The sequence below is a fragment of the Pristis pectinata genome, chromosome 10 (assembly GCF_009764475.1).
Source record: "Pristis pectinata isolate sPriPec2 chromosome 10, sPriPec2.1.pri, whole genome shotgun sequence".
NCBI classification, from domain to species: Eukaryota; Metazoa; Chordata; class Chondrichthyes; order Rhinopristiformes; family Pristidae; genus Pristis; species Pristis pectinata.
The window spans coordinates 10996529-11017537 of record NC_067414.1 but is presented as its reverse complement, the minus strand read 5'-3'; the positions used below and the strand labels follow the sequence as shown (position 1 = coordinate 11017537).

Here is a 21009-nt window from a genome sequence, read left to right as displayed (position 1 = left end):
GTGAAGGACTTGTGAATACACAGATACTGACTTTCCCCACCATATGTTCGTAGCTCCCAGCCTGTCTCCCGCTCTCTCCAGCACGGCCTCTACGTCCACATAACAGTCATCGTCAGTTTTTAGCAGCAACCCGAAAGTTTGTCGAGTCCACAGACCTGTTTGTAAACAAAAGATATTATATCACTAAAAAATATCTCCAGCAGGCAGATAGTTTGGGAAGTGCTCAACCTCCATGCTTAAGATTCTTGTGTATTCAAAATATCCCTCGTCTCTGATTCCACATCAGAATCCCTCTCAATACCATGAGCTGTGTTCATATAGAATTTTTCACCACCTCAAATCATCCAAAGCGATGACAGTCACTGTTGTATTGAGGGACACACTGCACTCAAATGGGAAGCAGCAAGCCGCCACATGTGGCAATGTTTCACTGCGCCAATGACCCAAGGCTTGGTTGGAGAGGTGGGTTTCATTGAGCTTCTAAAAAGGAGGTAAGTGAGCTGGAAGAGCAGAGTGGTTCAGAGGAGGAATCCCAGAGCTTTGGGACAGGGACCTTAAAGCATGGCTGTGATCATTTTAAATTGTCTTTAGTGATGCTGGTTGTGGGGGTAAATATTTGCTGGGACACGGGGAGAACCCGCCCACGTCTTTAGAACGGTACCACTTTCATCAAGCCGAGTGAGTAGACTGGGCCGAGGTGGGACGACTCACGAGGGACAGAACCTTTGGCAGTGCAGCACTTTGCGGGGGAAAGGCCACCGTCTGGGACCCTGCCGCCAAGGGACAGTGAGAGGCAGGGTCCTGTGTCAGAGACTCCCAACACCACATGGGTGTACTGTTTAAAGAGAAGACCCGAGTGGCTAGGAAGATGTCATGGTACGATAGCAGAGTGAATGTATTGATTTCAAAACACTATGAATGTAAAGGAGGATATGTACGGATTGTGTTGTATTTCCTGTATGTATGCATTTTTAAGACTAAAATATATTTTTGAAATTAAAAGGCGCAGCACTCCAGTGTCAACCTGGATCACACATTTGATTCTGGAGTGGGGTTTGAACTCAGAGCTTCTAATCAGACTGGACAGAGATACCCACCAAGCCACAATTGACACAACAAATAAGTAAAGAGATGAGCATCCCTTACCACTGATAAAAGTGCAGTAACTTATGTGGCACATTTCTGTAGGTGTCCACCACATCTACAAAAACAATATCCTGATAGGTTTGGCTTTCTTCTCGTAAGGCAGCATCCTCTTCCCTGAGCTTATTCTCGTGGCTTTCAAACCGCTTGGGCCTTGTGGCAAGGCTTTCTAGGAGGGCAGCACCATCTGAAAAAGAGAGGGTGGGGGGTGAGCCAGGGTTAGTGCTTGAGCACTCCCTGTGCGTCACGTTTCAGGCAAGTTGTGATGGAAGGAAGAGGTAGAGATGGGAGGGACAGTGGTGGTGCAGTGAGGTCGTCCACAGAGATCCCTGGTTGGGAGGCTTTGCTCTGTGAGGAGCAGTTAAGCAGACTGGGCCCGAAGGTTAGAAGAAGGTGAGGTGGTCTCTTTGAAGCATACAGAGTTTGACAGGGTAGATGCAGGGGGTTGCATTTCTCCTGGATGGGATGTCTAGAACCAGTGGCTACAGGACAGAGTTGGGAAGGAACTTATTCACCCGCAGGGCAGTGAATCCTTGGAATTGTCCACTCAGTGGCACTGTGAAGGCTCAGTTGCTGACAGATTGTTAATTTTACCGGTATTAACAGACCAGAGGGATACAGGGCGGGGTTAGTGCAGGGAAGTGGAGAAAAATTCAGCCATGACATTAAATGCCGGAGAAGACAGAAGGAGCTGAAATGCTGCTGTTTCCAACAGAAATAGATAGCAGGGAAACAGGCCCTTCAGCCCATTCAGTCCGTGCTGACCATCAACCACCCACTTACACCAATCCTACACTAATCCCACTGATTCTCCCCACATTCCCATCAACTCCCCCCAGATTCTACCCCTCACCTACACACCAGGGACAATTTACAGCGGCCAATTAACCCACCGACCCGCACGTCTTTGGAAGGAAATGAGAGCGCCCGGGGGAAATCCACACAGTCACAGGGAGACTGTGCGAACTCCACACAGACAGCACCAGAGGTCAGGATCAAACCTGGGTCCCTGGAGCTGTGAGGCAGCAGCTCTACCAGCTGTGCCTCTGTGCCGCCCTCATGGTGTTCTTATGTTCATTGTGTCTGAAAGCTTAAAAGAAAGTTATGATGAAACTCGAGGGGCAGTTTTAAGAAATTCATGTGGCATCATTATCAAAGGCAGCCCGAATTTGCCTCAGTTGGTAGCACAAGACCATTTCAGAGGGCAGTTTGGAGTTGACTCTATTAACGAAGCGCTGGAGTCGTGTATAGGCCCAGACTGAACACAGGCGGCACACTTCCATACCTAATCAACATTAGTGGACTAACTGGGTTATTACAACAATCCAACAACTTCTGGGTCACTTCTAATGGCACCGACTCTTCAAATTCTCAATCTGCCCATGACAGGGTTTGAACTTCTGTTCTGGATTAGTCCAATAACATAAACACTAGAGGCAGTACTATCACTATTAACCTTGACCCTACCACAACTCAAAATGTATAACTTCCTTCAGATGCTAAAACATCCTGAGGGGATTAACAGGTGCATTACCAAAGAAAATTTGGCACATCCACACGGGAAGATAGCAGAATCGATGACCAAAAGCTTGGCCAAAGAGGGAGGTTTTATTTTTTCCTGTTTAAATTGGAAAATCGGTTTATTATTGTCACATGTACTGAGGTACAGTGAAAAACTTGTCTTGCATACCGTTCATGCAGATCAATTCATTACACAGTGCATTGAGGTAGTACAGGGTAAAAACAATAACAGAATGCAGAATAAAGTGTAACAGCTACAGAGAAAGTGCAGAGCAGTAGGACAATAAGGTGCAAGGCCATAACGAGGTAGGTTGTGAGGTCAAGAGTCCATCTCATTGTACTAGGGAACTGTTCAATAGTCTTATCACAGTGGGATAGAAGCTGTCCTTGAGCCTGGTGGTACGTGCTTTTGGGCTTTTGTATCTTCCGCCCCATAGGAGAGGGGAGAAGTGGAAAAGTAGAACAGTTCAGAGAAGGGATCCCGGAGTTTAGGGCCCAGGGAATCAAAGGCACAGCTCACAAAGACGGAGAAATTAAAATATGTCAGAGGCCTGAAATGGAGGAACACAAGGAATTCATGGACTACAGGGTGTTACAGAGAGAGATGTGGAGCACTCCAAGATCAAGAAGAAGAATTTTAATACTACCCCACCCGGCTCTGCAGAACTCTTTGGGAAGAGTCTTTGCAAAATATATATATAAAAAAAAGTAGGGTCACTGTGTAAAACAATTTTAAGTCAGGATCCATGACGCTCGGCATTTTGGTTTTCCCCTTCCAGATGGGGTTTGTCAGAAGAGCAGAGGTCGAGTAGACAAGGTCTGGATTGTTTAGGGTTTAGAAGGACGAGAGGGGATTTCATTGAAACTTGTAAAATTCTTACAGGGCTTGATAGGCTGGGTGGAAGGAGGATGTTTCCCCTGGCTGGAGGGGCTAGAACCCAGGAACACAACCTCAGAATAAGGTGGGCCAATTAGGACTGAGAGGAGGGGGAATGTCTTCACTCAAAGAGTGGTGAATCTTTGCAATTCTCTGTTCTGGAGAGCTGTGAAGGCTCAGTTGTTGAGTTCATTCGGAACAGAGATTTCTAGATATTAAGGAGATAGTGCAGGGAAATGGAGCTGAGGTAGATGAGCAGCCACGATCTAATGGAATGGAGGAGCAGGCTCCAAGGGATGAGTGGCCAACTCCTGCTCCTTATGTCCCTGTGGTGCTGTCATCAATGGAAGCAGCTCAGCAGATCAGAAGCTTTTACTGGAATTAATAACTCCAGGACTACCATGGGCTGGAATAACCTGGAATAGAGTTGGGAACTGGGAAGGTAAGTAGGCAGTACATTATCTGACAGTGGCAGCTCTGGATTGGTTCGAGCCCAATGCACCAGGGAGTGGGACAGGGCTCCTCCGAGTCAACAAGACATGAATTGTAAGATACTTTTTCCTTAAACCAAGCAGAACACAAAGATTTCTAGTTCAGTTGGAATTCTGTGTCCACCATTGAGCACCTCAGATGAGGAAGGACATGAAGTCTTTGGAGACAATGCAGAAGAGATTTACTAAAATTGTAGCAAAAAGCAAGCTGCTGGAGGGACTCAGCGGGTCAGGCAGCGTCTGTGGGGCAGAGGGACAATCAACCTGAAACATTGATTGTCCCGTCCCCCTCCACAGATGCTGCCTGACCCGCTGAGTTCCTCCAGCAGCTTGCTTTTTTGCTGTAGATCCCAGCATCTGCTTTTCCCGTGTCTCCATTTTACCAAAACTGCCCCAGGGATGAGGGAACTACATTTACCACCTGCACCCTTATACTGAGATTGTGATGCCTGGTCCTAGACCCTCGAGCCAGGAGAAACATTCTCCCCCACCCTTCCCCCTTCCCCCAGCCTGTGGAGCCCTGTGAATAGTTTGCAAGTTTCAATTAAATTCTCCCTCATTCTCCTAAGCCCTTGAGAAGACAGAGGCAGTCCGAGAAAGTTGGTTTAGATCATGAAGGGGTGGGTCAGGTAAATGAAGAGCAAGTTTCCAATGGTAGTTGGGTCAATAACCAAGGGACACAGATGAGCAAAAGAACCAGACACAAAACAAGGGTACACAACAAGTGGTCAGGATTCACCGTACACTTCCTTACAGAGGAGTGGAGGAAGGTTCAAAAGGAAACTTAACAAGGTCCTGCAGGGAATTGGGGGAAGAGCAGGGGCACAGAATTGATTGATATCAAAGACTCCATGGTAGCTTTCTGTGCTCTCAGTACAAACTTTCACGACCACAGAATCTCCCAAGGTGTTCTACATCCAGTTAAATAGTATGCGCAGTGTAGTAATGGGTGCAGTGTGCGGGGGGCTGTCTGAGAATGTTGAGTCACTGGGGCCCAGATCTTCCTGCCCACCATTTCTCTGCATCTCCATTTTGGCAGCATTGCTTGGATGTTCAGAGGTTGAGAGGCTGACAATGTTACCCGTTGCCAGGTTTGCAGTCTGGTCACTGAATAACCTACCGTGGATCGTGTAGGTAAACCCTCCCGCCACTGCTGCCACGTCCTGGCCGAATCCATCCTGGATCACTTCCTTCTCAGCCTGCAGCTGGGCCTGATTTCAGAGACAAATACAGTTTAATGGTTATGGGGATGGGGGAAGGAATGCAGAGAAGGATCAGAGTCAAACAAACTATAACACACTCACACCCACATAAACACACACATAAATACACACCTACATAAACACACATGGACTACAAACTCACTGATGATATCCAGTTACACTGAAATATCGCATTCTGCATATTTAACTGAAGGGCACGACCCTTCCCACAGTGCCGCACTCCCTCAGTACTGCCCCTCTGTAAAGAAAGAGTTAAATTAGCCAAAAGTCATGTCTGATTCCTCCTTAGTACCTGCAGTAGTGTGTAACACAAACTGGTGTCAGCTCGGACTGTGGGAATGTTTTGAGAACTTACAGGAGTGCAGATGCACATCCTTGAGATTAGATACCGGTGAAGAATGTTTTCTTCTTTACAGACCTGTTGCCTCTGTTTCTACGTTTGGTGTTTGGGCCAAAGGTCATGAGTGATAAGAAGGTACAGGCTGGGACCACTGAGGAATGGAAAAGTACTGGGGTAAAAGTTATATTAAGTTTTTAAGGGGTATAAAAAAGGGGCACCTTCTTTGTGCAAATCAGGACCTTCCCTTAGGCTGGATCACGATCGGTGCTGAGACGCAGACAGAAGACTGTGTGAGAGGCTGTCGGACATTATACAGATCGGTTTCATTGATTGGTTGATAAGTATCATTTGCTTCCTTCTGTATTTTGACTATTCTTCCTCCTTTCTGTATTTTATTAGAACATAGAACACTACAGCACAGTACAGGCCCTTCGGCCCACAATGTTGTGCCGACATTTTATCCTGCTCTAAGATCTATCTAACCCTTCCCTCCCACATAGCCATCCATTTCTCTATCATTCATGTGGCTACCTAAGAGTCTCTTAAATGTCCCTAATGTATCTGCCTCCACAATCTCTGCCGGCAGTGCGTTCCGCACACCCACCACTCTCTGTGTAAAAAACTTACCCCTGACATCTCCCTCATACCTTCCTCCAATCACCTTAAAATTATGCCCCCTCATGTTAGCCATTGTCGCCCTGGAAAAAAGTCTCTGACTGTCCACTCGATCTATGCCTCTTATCATCTTGTACACCTCTATCAAGTCACCTCATCCTCCTCTCCAAAGAGAAAAGCCCTAGCTCACTCAACCTATCCTCATAAGACATGCTCTCCAATCCAGGCAGCATCCTAGTAAATCTCCTCTGCACCCTCTCTAAAGCTTCCACATCCTTCCTATAATGAGGCGACCAGAATTGAACACAATATTCCAAGTGTGGTCTGACCAGAGTTCTATAGAGCTGCAACATCACCTCATGGCTCTTGAACTCAATACCCCGACTAATGAAGGTCAACACACCATACACCTTCTTAACAACCCTATTGACCTGCGCAGCAACCTTGAGGGATCTATGGATGTGGACCCCGAGATCCCTCTGTTCCTCCACACTGCTAAGAGTCCTGCCATTAACCTTGTATTCTGCCTTCAAATTCAATCTCCCGAAGTGTATCACTTCACACTTATCCGGGTTGAACTCCATCTGCCACTTCAGCCCAGCTCTGCATCCTATCAATGTCCTGTTGTAACCTACAGCAACCTTCTACACAATCCACAACACCACCAACCTTTGTATCATCAGCAAACTTACTAACCAACCCTTCCACATCCTCATCCAAGTCATTTATAAAAATCACAAAGAGCAGGGGTCCCAGAACAGATCCCTGTGGGACACCACTGGTCACTGACCTCCAGGCAGAATACGCTCCATGTACCACCACCCTCTGCCTTCTCTGGGCAAGCCAATTCTGAATCCACACAGCCAAGTTTCCCTGGATCCCATGCCTCCTGACTTTCTGAATGAGCATTCCATGAGGAACCTTATCAAACACCTTACTAAAATCGATGTACACCACATCCACTGCTCTGCCTTCACATAACTAATAAAGTAGTTTCTACAACCTTTAACACATGTACAGTGCCTCCTTTGTTTGCAAATACCTCTTGCTGCTGAATCAGGAAAGAACAAGGAACGAATTTTAAAATATTTTTGTTACATCCTCCCACAGTGCAGCACGCCTCCAGAACCGCCCCTTCCTTGATGCGACACTTCAGACAGTGCAGCACTCCTTCGGTGCTACACGTCAAGCACCCTGATGTAGTTCTGGAGGACACTTTGAAATTTCCTTCACATTCAGCCAAAGCTGACGTCAATTTGTTCAGTGTCTGTTTTGAGCTGATTGCCTCTCACCAGATGAGGATGTCCTCCTGTTTGGTCAAATTACCGTGACACGGGGATCAACTTACCGCAGAAAACCGGAGGACGCCCCCTCCACTGTCGAGCAGGACATCAGTGAGGTTCATGGTGATGAGATACTCCGAGTCCTGGGTCTCCCAAGCAATGGTGCCTTCAAAGCCCTGGCAGAGAGCGGAGTGAAGGTAAAGTGTGCGAGCTATTGCTGGCCCTACAGGTTCCCAATTCAACCACAACCACCAGCAAACACAAAAAGTACAGTGATTGACACAGCCCTTTGCCCAGCAGACTGGCATTCTCACCACTCCCATGGCGGTCAATGGTGGAAGTGACTCGCTCAGAGAAAACAAAACTGAGCCTTTCCCAGTCTCAGGATGTGTTGCAAACACAGAAAGGTACATTGCAGAAACACGAGCTACAGCCCGGTGAGTGGGTGCAAGGCAAAATAGCTTTGAAGGTGAAAATATGAAGGCAACTATGAAGGGATCTGTAGTAGACGACAGAAGCAGGCGACTTCTAGTTATTGAGAATTCTGCACCAAATATCAAAAATGCAGCATTGACTCTGACAGATTCAGGTTTGTGAGCAATCGTTTTTGTTCCATTCCGACACATTGTAATTGAAGCCAAAACCACATCAACAGTTAGGAAAGTCTTAGGAATAGAGTGTTTGAAGATTACGACCTCAGAGCTGGCAACTCATGGCCTAGCAGGCAGCAGTGATCCCTAGAGCAACACACAATCTGCTGGAGGAACTCAGCAGGTTGAGCAGCATCTGTGGGGTGGGGGAGGGAAGAGAAGAATTGTCAGTGTTTCGGGATAATTCCCCCCCACCCCCCGAAAAAAGATGCTGGTTGACCCGCCGAGTTCCTCCAGCAGATAGTGCGTTGCTCCAGATTCCAGCATCTGCAGTCTCCTGTGTCTCCAGCAGTGATCCCTGCTCTGCTAAATGCTTCTGAGACCTGGTCTGCCAATAGCAGGCGTCTCACGGCATCAACGGTGTCCCTACAAAGTTCACTGGAAGGGTAAACAAACCAACATCAGTGTCCTCTCCCAGGCTAACACCTTCAGCACCAAGGTGCAGGTTACACTCTGTTGGTTCCATTGGGCAGGACACGTCGTTTGCATGATTCCCAACTCAGGCACTTTACTCCGAGCTCTGTCAAGGGAAGCGATCCCTGGCCCATAACCCCCCAAAGTGTAGGAGGAGCATTCAGGTTGTTATTGAGAACCTTCAAGTCTGTGCATCAGGAGCACGCAGAAGCCTGTGTAAGGCAGTGGAAGGAGCACACCATCTCAAAGACTATCCACCCACCACATCAGCCACGTCAGAACCAAAACCAGAGCAAGTCCTCCTCCATCCTGAGCAACTGCTTAAAGAGAGCATGGATTTAAGAATGAATTAGGTAGAAGGTTAAAGGGAAGTGCAAAAGGTTCACAGAGGCACTGAGAGTTAACACAGCAGCCACAGTCATAGTCATTGGGGAGTTTGGCCAGGCAAGTGTTGGCATTGTGGGTGGAAGGGAGAAACTGAATCACGAGCCGAGGGAAAAATGAACAGGGAGCACGGCTGGGAGGCCAGGGAGAAGGAAGGGGTAACAGGTTCAAGGGTCTTGAAGGGAAAGGGAAGCGGAGATGGGAAGGAAGCTGGAGACAATGGATGGGTCTCAGTAGCCAATATTCACACCTCATTTGAGGCATCATTTGGTGCCTGGGTCCACAATCCTGAGCAAACAATAAACGAGCTGCTGGAGGAACTCAGCGGGTCAGGAAGCACCTGTGGAGGGAAAGGAATTATCCCGAAACGTTGACAGTTGCTCCCTGCTTCCGCACCAGCCCCCACCCCACCAAATGCTGCTCAACCCGCTGAGTTCCTCCAGCAGATTGTTTGTTGGGACTCAGCAGGACTGGCAGCATCCATGGAGGGACATGGACCATCAACAGTTCGGATCGAGACCCTTCATCTGGACGGGTCCATCAGTCCGGATGCAGGATCTCAATCCGAAACATCGACCGTTTCCCTCCACAGATGCTGCCTGTCCCACCGAGTTCCACCAGCACCTCGTTTGTTTCCCCTCTGAAGATTAAGCCTGGGACCAGCAGCCAGGTGCTTTCCCATGGGAAGGAGAGGGAATTCCACGGGAATCACCTCAGGCTCACATCCCACTCCCCTATCCTGGAACTGGAAGGAAAAGTCATTGAAGGACCAAGAACGGAGTTTTCCAGCATGGGGTTTACACCAATGAAAGAGAAACAAAAACAGCCCGAAACCTGCGCTCCTACCTTTGGCAAGAGGAACCTCTCCACAGGTTTATACCACATCTGGTTGACTTGTAGTCCAGAGCTGAGCGGGCTGAAGCGGGCACTGACAATCACTTCCTGGTAAAACACACACATGGTAACAGAGCGGCTACTTCATTCTGGAGGTTAGAAATTATGACAGGAAATTCTAACAAGTCATCTCACAATGCTGCCTCATTCAGCTCATTCCTACAGCCTTCACTGTCACGAGTAACCACACTGTGCCAGCTTATCAGCTAGTTATCGCAAGGACTGGAACGGTCCAAGAGGAACACCACCTCATTCTCAGCAGCAACCAACAAACACCAGCCTTGTCACGAACACATGAACGAATAAACCAATAATGATCGAGTCTTGCCATTATGCTTATTCCTCATTCAAAATGAACGCATATTGAAAGTATTGATACATCTTCCTATCTGAATCATTTTGGAGATATTAGGAGAGGCTCGATCCAGCTCAGTCCAAGTATTGAGGAGGATGTAGGTTTGGGGAGGGAATTCCTGAGCTTGGGGTCAAGCAGTTGAACGCACAGGGATCAGGAGAAGTGCAGCCAGAGCAGAATTATAACAGAAGGACAAGAATTTTACGTGTGACATTGCTGGAGGAGAAGCCCAATGCATGTGAGCAAATAGAGGGGCGACGGGTGATTGGGACTTGGTGTGGGATAGGACAGAGGCAGCAAAATTATGGAAGAGGCTGACCAGGGATGCAATGGTTCAGAAACCAAGACCATGAGGAGGGCTTTAACTGCAGATGAGAGAACGGCTGACGGCAGGTAGATGGATACAGGCAATCACAGTGCTGCACAGAATATAGGATTGGGAACTCGTCTCGGGGTTAAAAAGGACACAGTGACCATGTGCAAAACTTACCTCCAGTGTAGTCTGGTAAAGTCGGACAGTGAGGTTCTGATGGAAGGCCGCTTCCCTCTGGTCGTGGAACACACCGAGCCTCGTAATGACAATGGGGTGGAGAACTCGGAAGTCAATCTTTGAAACCTTGCTACCAAGCATCATCAAGGCCGGACTTCCAGACTGGCTGACAGCTTCAATCTCCTGTCCTATAACTGCAGAAAGAAAGAAAAATCACTTTCCTATCATGCCTTCCACAAGCTCAGGGTGTTCAAAAATGATGCACAAGCTACAAAGCCAATGAAGATATTCCTTTGAGGTTAAATTATGAGACTTTTGGAACTGGTGGGCACACAGCAAAGAAAACAATGACCAGTTACAGTGACGTTGATTGAAGGATGAATATCGGCCAGGATGCTCGGGAGAAGCTCCCCTGTTTTCACCAAAACACACCTGCTTTAGAGGGCCAGAAGACTCTCAGCTTAACGTCTCATCTGATAGACAATCACACTGGCAGTGTGGAACTCTGCCAGTGAAGGATGTGAGCTCAAGTCTCTGAAACCTGAACCCACAGCTTCCTCACTCAAAGGTAGGATTGATCTGTGAACAACACATTGATATGGATGCACAGACTGAAATCAGAATCAAATTCACATCCTTAACTCATATCTGAACCTAGAAATTAGATCCATTTGTGCTTTTTGTAAAAACGTGCCACTTGCTGATAATTTGGGTCAATTGGTGATCATGAGGAGTTTGGCCCACACAGTTCCAGGTGCGATTCACCTTAGCCCATCTGTCAGACACACACACAATGACAAGCAACCACTTCTGCATTATCAATGGAAAGTGGGTGCTGAAGGTGCAACCTACAACCTGCGTTTTATTTTACTCACATTAAAACAAGCAGCAAACCTCACAGTGTTGGCATAGAGGAACAAATTATAGGGTCCAGACAGGCTGAAACAATGAACCTTTGAAGACAACCCTGGCTGTGGACCCGAGGTGGAGCAGGCTGTGCATGGCTGGGGACAATAGAGGGAAGATCTCCAGAGCAGATGGAAGTTGGTGCAACTCGTCCCTTTACTTGTCCCACCAACATCCTCTTTAATCTCTCTAGACTTCGCCCTCTCGTCCTGGACTAGCTTTTATTTTAGATTTTCTGCTGCTCGTGTATGGGGAGCCTTTCGCTGGTCAAATACATGAAAACATGGATGTCGATAGTATCCAGTGAGCCTGACCTGGGTCTGTAAAGTTGAGCAGCTGACAGGAGTAGGGATCCTCCCGGTCCTCATCGGGTATGCCACAGCCATAAGTACCGATTATAAATTTTGCAAGAACACTGCCGTAGACAAAAAAAAAGAGACAAGGACTTGAATTTCACCAGCACCTGTAATCAAGTGCCTGCAGCAAGAATGAATAACTCACGGTGAACCAAAAACTGATCAAAAGGTTGACTGCAACTCCCATCCCAAGGTGCCAGGGTTACAGTTGAACCTTTGAAACAGACTGTAATCTGGACGGGAAATCTTGAAGTACGGTTATTTAAAGGATAAATGTTTCATCTGGACCCATACCGTGTGACAATGTAAAAAGCCATCAGATAAATGTCACCACTATGTGGATTTTAGCTCAGTCCCCAACGCAAATGTGCAGGTATGAATCTTAGCCTGAACATTTGTTAACAAGTTTTTGACCAATACACTCAAAAGAAACTTTTCTCCATCAAAGCAGCTTTGCCATAGAGTCAAAGAGAGGTACAACACGGAAACAGCCCATCGGGTCCACAGTGACCAACCTACCACCCAGTTACACCAATCCTAATTTAATCCCATTTTTTTAAATTCTTCCCACATTCTCATCGATTGTCTCCAGATTCTACTGCTCATGTAGACACTAGTGATGATTTATGGTGGCCAATTAACCTACCAACCTTTGGGATGAGAGAGAAAACCAGAGCAGCCAGAGAAAACCAGGCAGTCACAGAAAGAATGTGTAAACTCCACAGACAGCACCCAAGGTCAGGATTTAAGCGGGTCGCTGGCGCTGTGAGGTTGTGGCTCCACTAGCTATACCACTGTGCAGCTCAATGTTGTGCTAATGGTTGGACATTAAACATTCCCAAATAGGACATAGAGAATGGAGATAGCATAATCGAAAGGGAAGATTGTGTTAATCAAATTATCAGGGGGTGATTTTTGGATGATAAGTGAAGAGTTGCTGATAGAGAGGGAAGCGCTGCAGTTAAAGGGTTCTGCTCGGTCTGTCTCATCTGATTTTCTACAGTCTACTGAACAAAAACAAAACAGCTGTAGGAGAAGCTAGCTGCACACCCTTCACAAACACTGGGCAGCCCAAACTGCTATACAACCATTCAAGTATATTTTTTTTAGATATCTTTATTAGTCACATGTACAGTGAAACACACAGTGAAATGCATCTTTTGCGTGGAGTGTTCTGGGGGGCAGCCCGCAAGTGTCGCCACACTTCCAGCGCCAACAGAGCATGCCCACAACTTCCTAACCCGTACGTCTTTGGAATGTGGGAGGAAACCAGAGCACCCGGAGGAAACCCACACAGACACAGGGAGAACGTACAAACTCCTCACAGACAGCAGCCGGAGTTGAACCCGGGTCGCTGGCGCTGCAAAGCATTACGCTAACCGCTACACTACCGTGCCTGCCCTCTCTCCACAGTTGCTGTCTGACCATTCTGTTTTATTTCTGAAGATTGTATCAAATCAGATGCAGCTTGGGAAGATTTGCTGGAGGGGTACAGGATCATGATGATTTGGAGAAGGTGCACAGGAAGTGGGAGTAAGGTCTTTTTGACCAGCACAGGCACATTGGGCCAAATGGCCTCCTGCTGTGTTGAAGTACAGAGAAGCTGTTCCCATTAGTGGATGATTCAACGACTGGGAACATGGATTTAAAGTGATGGGAAAATAGCACAGAAGGGGCGTATAGAAAAATATTCTTTAAATGCAAAGTCTGAAGCTGACCTGGAAAGATGGTGGAAACAGAATCAATAAAGGTTTCCAGAAGATAATTTTACAGGTAATTGAGAGGCAATAACTTTCAGGGATGCAGGGAAAGGAGTTGGGTAAATTGGTCAACAAGGAGCTGACATGGACTCTCGGGGCTGAAAGGCCTCCTTCTCGACCAGACTGATTCCACAAAGGGAGTGTTACTCTGGCTCGAGGCACATTGCACCTGCCTTGAAAATGCTGAAGACCAACTCTGAGGGCTTGAGATGCAGAGGGTCTTGTGCACCAGCACCAAGAACCACCCTTGCTCAACCCAAAACTGACAAATTGTGATCACAAATGTCTACCCTCTGCAGTACACTTGGCAGGCCACTTTTAAATAAACTCAGTAACTAAAGTTGGGATTGTTCTCATTGGAGCAGGGATTAGGAGGACGTTTGATTGAGGGATCCAAAATCCTTAGAAATTCCGATAGAACAAATAACACAATCATGGAGAGATACAGCCCTTCAGTCCATGGAGTCCGTGCTCACCATCAACCACCCGTTTACCTTGTTCCCTTTTTTTAATTCTCCCCACATTTCTCATCAACTAGCCTCAGACTCTACCACTCACTTACACACCAGGCATAACTTACTGAGGCCATTTTCGGCATGTCTTTGGAATGTGGGAGGAAACAGCAGTCGCAGGGAGAACATGCAAACTCTGCACAGACAGCACCCGAGGTCAGGATCGAACCCGGGTCTCCGGTGCTCTGAGGCAGTGACTCTACCAGCTGCACCACCCTAATGAGATGCTATTTTCAGTGGCTGGAGGATCAGTAGCCCGAGGACATGGATCACTAGTAAATGAATCCAAGGAAAAGTTTTTTTAATGTTGGGTCGGAGTGGACTGCCCGATCACAGGATGATTACATACTCAGAAGTAGCTGGATACATAAATAAAGAGGGATCTTTGCAGGGCTGTGGGAAGCAGCAATAAAAGTGGGACTAACTAGAGAGAGATGCAGCATGGACACAGGCTAATTGCCATCCTGCTGTGCTGCAAGATACTAAGAACAAACTCTTCCACTTTCTTGCAGAATCTGTGGAATTCTCTGTCCCAGAAGGTTGTGGAGTCCAGGTCAATAGGGGTATTCAAAGAGGAGTCGAGATCATTGGCGGGATTTATAGAGGTTTCCGAAAGATCAGCCAATTGAGGGCTATGGGGAAGTGGCACAGGAGGGGTTGAGGCCTGGGACAGATCAACACGATCATACTGAATGCAACAAACAATCTGCTGGAGGAAATCAGACAGTTGATCAGCATCTATGACGGGAAAGGAACTGTCAACGTTTTGGGTCAAAACCCTGCATCAGGAATGCACCAAGAATTCTTCCCCCCCCCCAAACCCCACCCCACTCACACCACCCACCCCCACCCCACCCCACCACCACCAGCCCCCCCACCCCCCCACTACCACCCTGCCTCCCCCCCCCCCCCCACTACCACAAAACATTTCTGCCACTATTATTTATTCTTCTAGGCTGTTCCTTGGTCTTAAAACTCTTCAAATAGCAAAAGCATACAAAATACACTGTGTTTGGTCAAACACACTCACCGCTGGTTCAGTTCCGGTATATGGCCCAACCAAGTCTTCCGGAGTGCATCCCGCAGGTCATGGTGGTGTCGAGCAGACAGTATCCCAATCACAAGATCGTACTGGTCTGTTGTCCACTCTGCACAAAAGCAAGTCAACATCCAGTTAAAGTAGAAGAACTTGCAGTTGCATTGTGCCTTTCATGACTGCAGAATATAACAAAACATGAGGACATAGATAGGGTGAATACACTCAGTCTTTGCCCCCCCACAGTTGGGGTATATGTTTAAGGTTAGAGGGGAGAGAATTAAGAGGAACACGAGGGGTAACTGTTTTTTTTAAAAAACACAAAGGGTGGTATCTATGTGGAGTGAGCTGCCAGAGGAAGTGGTTGAGGCAGGTACAATAACAACTTTCAAAAGACAGTTGGACAGGTGCATGGATAGGAAAGGTTTCGAAGGTTATGGGCCAAATGGGACTAGCTTGGATGGAGCATCTTGGTCGGCATGGACCAGTTGGGCAGAAGGGCCTGTTTCTGTGATGCGTAACTCTATGACTATGGCCAATTGGTTTATTATTGTCACTTGTACCAAGATACAGTGAGAAACTTTGTCTTGCATGCCATCCATACAGATCATTCCAAACATAAACATATCGAGGTAGTACAAAGGGGAATGCAGAATATAGTTACAGAGAAAGTGCAGTGCAGGTAGACAATAAGGTGCAAGGGCCACGACGAGGTAGATTGTGAGGTCAAGAGTCCATCTTTATCAAACAACTTTGAAAATTCCCATCTTCTTTGATATAGTGTCAAGGGATCGTTAAGTCTCTCTGACAGAACAGACCAGCCTCAATTTAATGATTCATCTGAAAGACAGTCCTTCTGAAAGATACTATTCCTGCAAGATACTAAACAGTGCAAATTTTTCCACTTTCTCACAAAGGTGGTGAATCTCTGAAATTCTCTTTCTAGAGGATGGCTACATCAGAATTTCCACCTACTAAAAAGTCCATGCATGAAGGCCTGTACTGTACTGTAATGTTCTATGTTCTTTGAGTGCTTGAAGCAAAACTACAGATGCTGCTAACCTGAAATAAAAACTGAAAATGGCAGAAATGTTCAGCAGGTCAGGCAGCATCCACGGAGCGAGAAAGTGAGCATCCTTCTGCCTTCACAGATGCTGCCTGACCCACCATGTTCCTCCAGAAATGTGTTTTTTGAACCATAAACACAAGGTGTGCTTGGATTGAAAACTTTATCAGACCTTAAGGGAAAAGAATCCGCTCTACTGCCACAGGAAAAATCAGGTCCAACAGGAAACTCATGACCCAAGGAATAGGTTGGCTGTGTGGAAAGAGGGCAAGAGATCCAGCAACTGGCTCGTAAGCATGACATTGGGAGCTCTTCAACAGTGCCAAAGCCATCTAAGTCTAAACATCCAACATCACCCTCAGAGAGCCAAGAACAGAGGTAAAATTATCAAGGGCAGAGAGGTAGGCAGCACCCACAGGACGGAAGATTTTGTCGAACTCCACGACCATGAACCTGTCCTCAACAGATGTGCCTTTGACTCCCACTCACAGCACGTCACCTGGTCCAGCCCTCCCACCACTCCAGACCAACAACTAGACAAAAACGTAAACTGCTGGAGGTACGCAGAGGTACGACACTTTGATTTGAAACCTTGCACCAGGATTGAGAGTGGAGAGGGGATGTGGCCAGTGTAAAGAGGGGAAGTGGAGAGACAGGAGCTTGAGGTGATTGGTGGACTGAGGAGGGGTGAAGACGAGGTAGGGGAGAAGGAGGGGTGGAGATGGGAGACAGTGGAAGGCGGATGATGGGTGGATGCAGACAAAGACAAAGGAGAGGCAGAAAGGCCATATACCTACTGAAGAACAACAAGCTCTAGGAAGCAGACAGTGTCTCTGCTAAAGATCTAACATTTCACAGGGAGGAATTTTAAAACACAAATTTATATCCTTATTTCCCACATATGGGGTGAATATTTGTCTGGTGACTTTAGCTATGCCATAGTCAACCATCTTCAGGATACGTTCGACTGTGGTAGCTACAGAGAGGTCTCCCTGCTGTCTGCTAGAGGGAAAGTCATTGCCAGGTTCTTCTCCCTGTGACAGTAGTATGCCCCTGGGTCACAGTGTGGATTGTACCCACCTGGAACCAGAGTAGACAATGTCCCCAAGGAAAACGCAGGGAGCAACGTGGCCTTTTTTTGACCTCACAAAAACCTTTGACTTCATCAATTGGGAGAAACTGTGGAGCAACTTTCTCAAATTTGGCTGTGCTCAAATTACTGTCCAGCCAACATCTGCTACATGACAACAAGCAAAACTGTGATCATCACCAACAGTTCCTAATCTCAGACTCGCCTCAGGTAATTCTCAACACTTCTCTCAGTCTTTCTTGTCACCCTGTGGCACCACACTTCCAACAATCTCCCTGCTTGCATGGAGCTCATCGATAGAGGAAAGAGAAAACAGTTCACTACCACCACTCAGAACCAAAGACGTTGCAAATTCAGTCACTGAGTATCAGTGCTCAAATGATGCTTACGTTCAGAGACCAAGCTCCAAGAACACAAGCAGGAGTAGGCCATCGGGCCCTTCAAGCCCACCCTACTGTTTAATATGATCTATGGTGGCCTAAATTCCTCTGCTGTGCCATTTTTCCATACCCCTCTATTCCTCAGTCTATCATCATTGTCAATTCGTTCACTGGAGCACACAATAGAACAAGCCTTGGTCAACTACGTTCTCTACCAATCTGCCCCATTGTATAATGCCACTCAAAACTAAAGGTTTTCAAGACCCTTGAAAACATGTACCATTTCCCACAGTCTAAAACCCACCTCTCAACCAAAGCAGATATCAATGATTAAATTCACTGACACAATCTTTTAGTCAATTGAGGGAAAGGGTGTTTGAAGATCAAGATCTAAAATCCGGCAGAAAACTCATCGTCTACTGGGCAGCAATGATCCCTGCCCTTCTACGCGCTTCTGAGAGCTGGACCTACAGTAAGCACTCCAAGGCATTGGAAAGTCACCAATGTTTTCTCTGTAAAACCTTCTAAATTCACTAATGTTAGTCTTCTCTCTCAGGTCAACATCCTCAGCACTGATGCCCTAGTTACACACAAGTTAGTCAAGCCATAATGTTCACAATGGCTCAGAGAACTACAAGACCACATTCAGGGAGTACGCATGTCCAAAGTAAACAAGAGGAGCACATTAGCTCTCAAACTTTCCACCCTCCTACCCCATCAAGCACCTGGTCCCACCTGTGGCAGAATCTGTAGATCCACACTGGCCTCATCAGCCACTTCAGAACACAGAACTGGGTTAGAAGCAAATCCTCTTCAAACCCAAAGCCCCAGATAGAGAAGGCAGTGTCTTCTTCTTCTCAGGTAGTCCCTTGGGAACAAGGATGACTTGCTTCCATTCTAGTATTGTCTAATTTTAGGCAACTGATGAGGCCAATTTGAGAACCACAGACCCTTCCACAGACAGCGCAGTAAGTGTAAGGGTGAGTGGGCGGGTAGTTCGTGAGGTAATTCACTCTTTCCTTTGTTTACATAGTGCTTCTGTCTGCTCCCGACACATGGACTTCAAATTCTCAATACCATCCTGAATGCTCCTTTGCCACTTTGGTCATGGGGCAGGGATTCTTAAAAGTCACAGAGAAACAGGCCCTTTGGCCCACCACGTGCATGCCAAGTACTCTTCTATGCTAACCCTGTGTACCAGCACTTGGTCTGTAGCATATTATGTGATTCAAGTGCTCATCCAGATGCTTAACTGCTCTGAGGTACCTGGCTCCCTCATCTTCTCAGGCAGTGTGTGCCAGAGTGCAACCACCATTTGAGTGAAAAAAAGCTCTCCTTCAGTTTGCCACTAAACCACTTACTCCTCATCTTAAACCAATGTCCTCTGGTTTTAGTCACCTCTGCCATGGGGAAAATCACTTTGCCTCTCATAACATTGTATACCTCTATCAGGTCCCCTCCTCAGCTCCAAGGAAAACAAACACAGTCTCTATTTGTAACTGAAACATTCCATCCCAGTCAATCTCCTGTACAATCACGTCCTTTCTACTGTGTGGCATAACCAATGCTTTATAAAGTTGTACCATGACATGTCCGTCCTAATACTCTGTGCCCCAGCTAATGGAGGCAAGCATCCCATATGCCTTGTGCACCATGTTATCTACCTGTGCTGCCACTTTCATGGATCTTTGGACGTATACAAAGGATCCTTTGTTCCTCAATACTCCCTATGGCCACACCGCTCCTACCCTTATTAGACATCCCCAAATGCATCACCTCACACTTATCTATACATCCACACTTCTACCTGCACTGCACTTTCTCTAACTGTAACACTATATTCTGCATTCTGTTTTTGTTCACTACCTCAATGTACTTATATATGGGACAATCTGTCTGGATGACATGCAAAACTAAAGCTTTTCACTATATCTTCACAAGATCACAAGATCACAAGATAAGGGAGCAGAAGCAGGCCATTCGGCCCATCGAGTCTGCTCCAAGGAAAAGGGAAAAAGAAATGGGGTGGGAAAAAAAGAGAGAGAAAAAAAAAACTATTCTAATCCCATTTGCCAGCCTTATCCCCATATCCCTTGATACCCTGACTATTTAGATATCTGTCTATCTCCTCCTTGAACACCCCCACTGATCTGGCCTCCACTGCTGTGCGTGGCAAGGAGTTCCACAATTTCACCACCCTCTGGGTAAAGAAACTTCTCCTCATCTCTGTCTTGAAACTGTACCCTCTAATTCTAAGATTGTGCCCTCTGGTCCTGGACACGCCCACCAAGGGAAACAGCCTAGCCACATCTACTCTATCCTTACCTGTCAACATTTTAAATGTCGCTACGAGGTCCCCTCTCATCCTTCTGTACTCCAGCGAGTACAGTCCAAGAGCCGACAAACGCTCATCGTACTTAAGCCCTTTCATTCCTGGAATCATTCTCGTAAATCTCCTCTGAACCCTCTCCAACGTCAGCACATCCTTCCTAAGATGCGGGGCCCAAAACTGCGCACAGTATTCCAAATGAGGCCTCACTAGCGCCCCGTAGAGCCTCATCAACACTTCCTTACTTTTATACACTATACCTCTCGAGATGAATGCCAACATAGCATTCGCTTTCTTAACCACCGATCCAACCTGGTGGTTAACTTTTAAGGTATCTTGTATAAGTACCCCCAAGTCCCTTTGTACTACCGCACTATCAATCTTCTCTCCTTCTAGATAATAATCTACCCGCTTATTTCTACTTCCAAAGTGTACAACTGCACATTTCTCAACATTGAATCTCATCTGCCATTTTCTTGCCCATTCTCCTAAACTGTCTAGGTCCCTCTGCATTCTTTCTATTTCCTCTATGCTCCCTACTCCTCCACTTATCTTGGTGTCATCCGCAAACTTAGCCACACAACCATTTATTCCATCATCCAAATCATTGATGTACAAGGTAAAAAGGAGAGGCCCCAACACCGACCCTTGCGGCACACCACTAGTAACCGGTAACCAACCAGAACGAGATCCTTTTATTTCCACCCTTTGCTTCCTGCCAACCAGCCAATTCTCCACCCATTTTGCTACCCTGCCCATAATTCCATGACCTCTCATCTTATTAATCAGTCTCTTGTGAGGCACCTTATCAAAGGCCTTTTGAAAGTCTAAATACACAACATCTACCGCCTCTCCCTTATCCACCCTACCTGTGATTTCTTCAAAAAACTCCAA

The 21009-nt window shown here is 46.8% G+C and overlaps 1 protein-coding gene across 1 annotated transcript in view; it reads right to left on the bottom strand.

Annotated features, from left to right (window-relative positions):
• Nucleotides 1-21009, bottom strand: part of b3galnt2 (beta-1,3-N-acetylgalactosaminyltransferase 2) — a 31921-nt gene that overhangs the window by 5957 nt on the left and 4955 nt on the right. The window contains 9 exon segments of the mRNA XM_052024064.1: nucleotides 32-135; nucleotides 137-155; nucleotides 1147-1330; nucleotides 5153-5243; nucleotides 7559-7669; nucleotides 9788-9883; nucleotides 10681-10874; nucleotides 11901-12001; nucleotides 15245-15362. Of these exon segments, the coding sequence (XP_051880024.1) occupies nucleotides 32-135; nucleotides 137-155; nucleotides 1147-1330; nucleotides 5153-5243; nucleotides 7559-7669; nucleotides 9788-9883; nucleotides 10681-10874; nucleotides 11901-12001; nucleotides 15245-15362 (1018 nt within the window).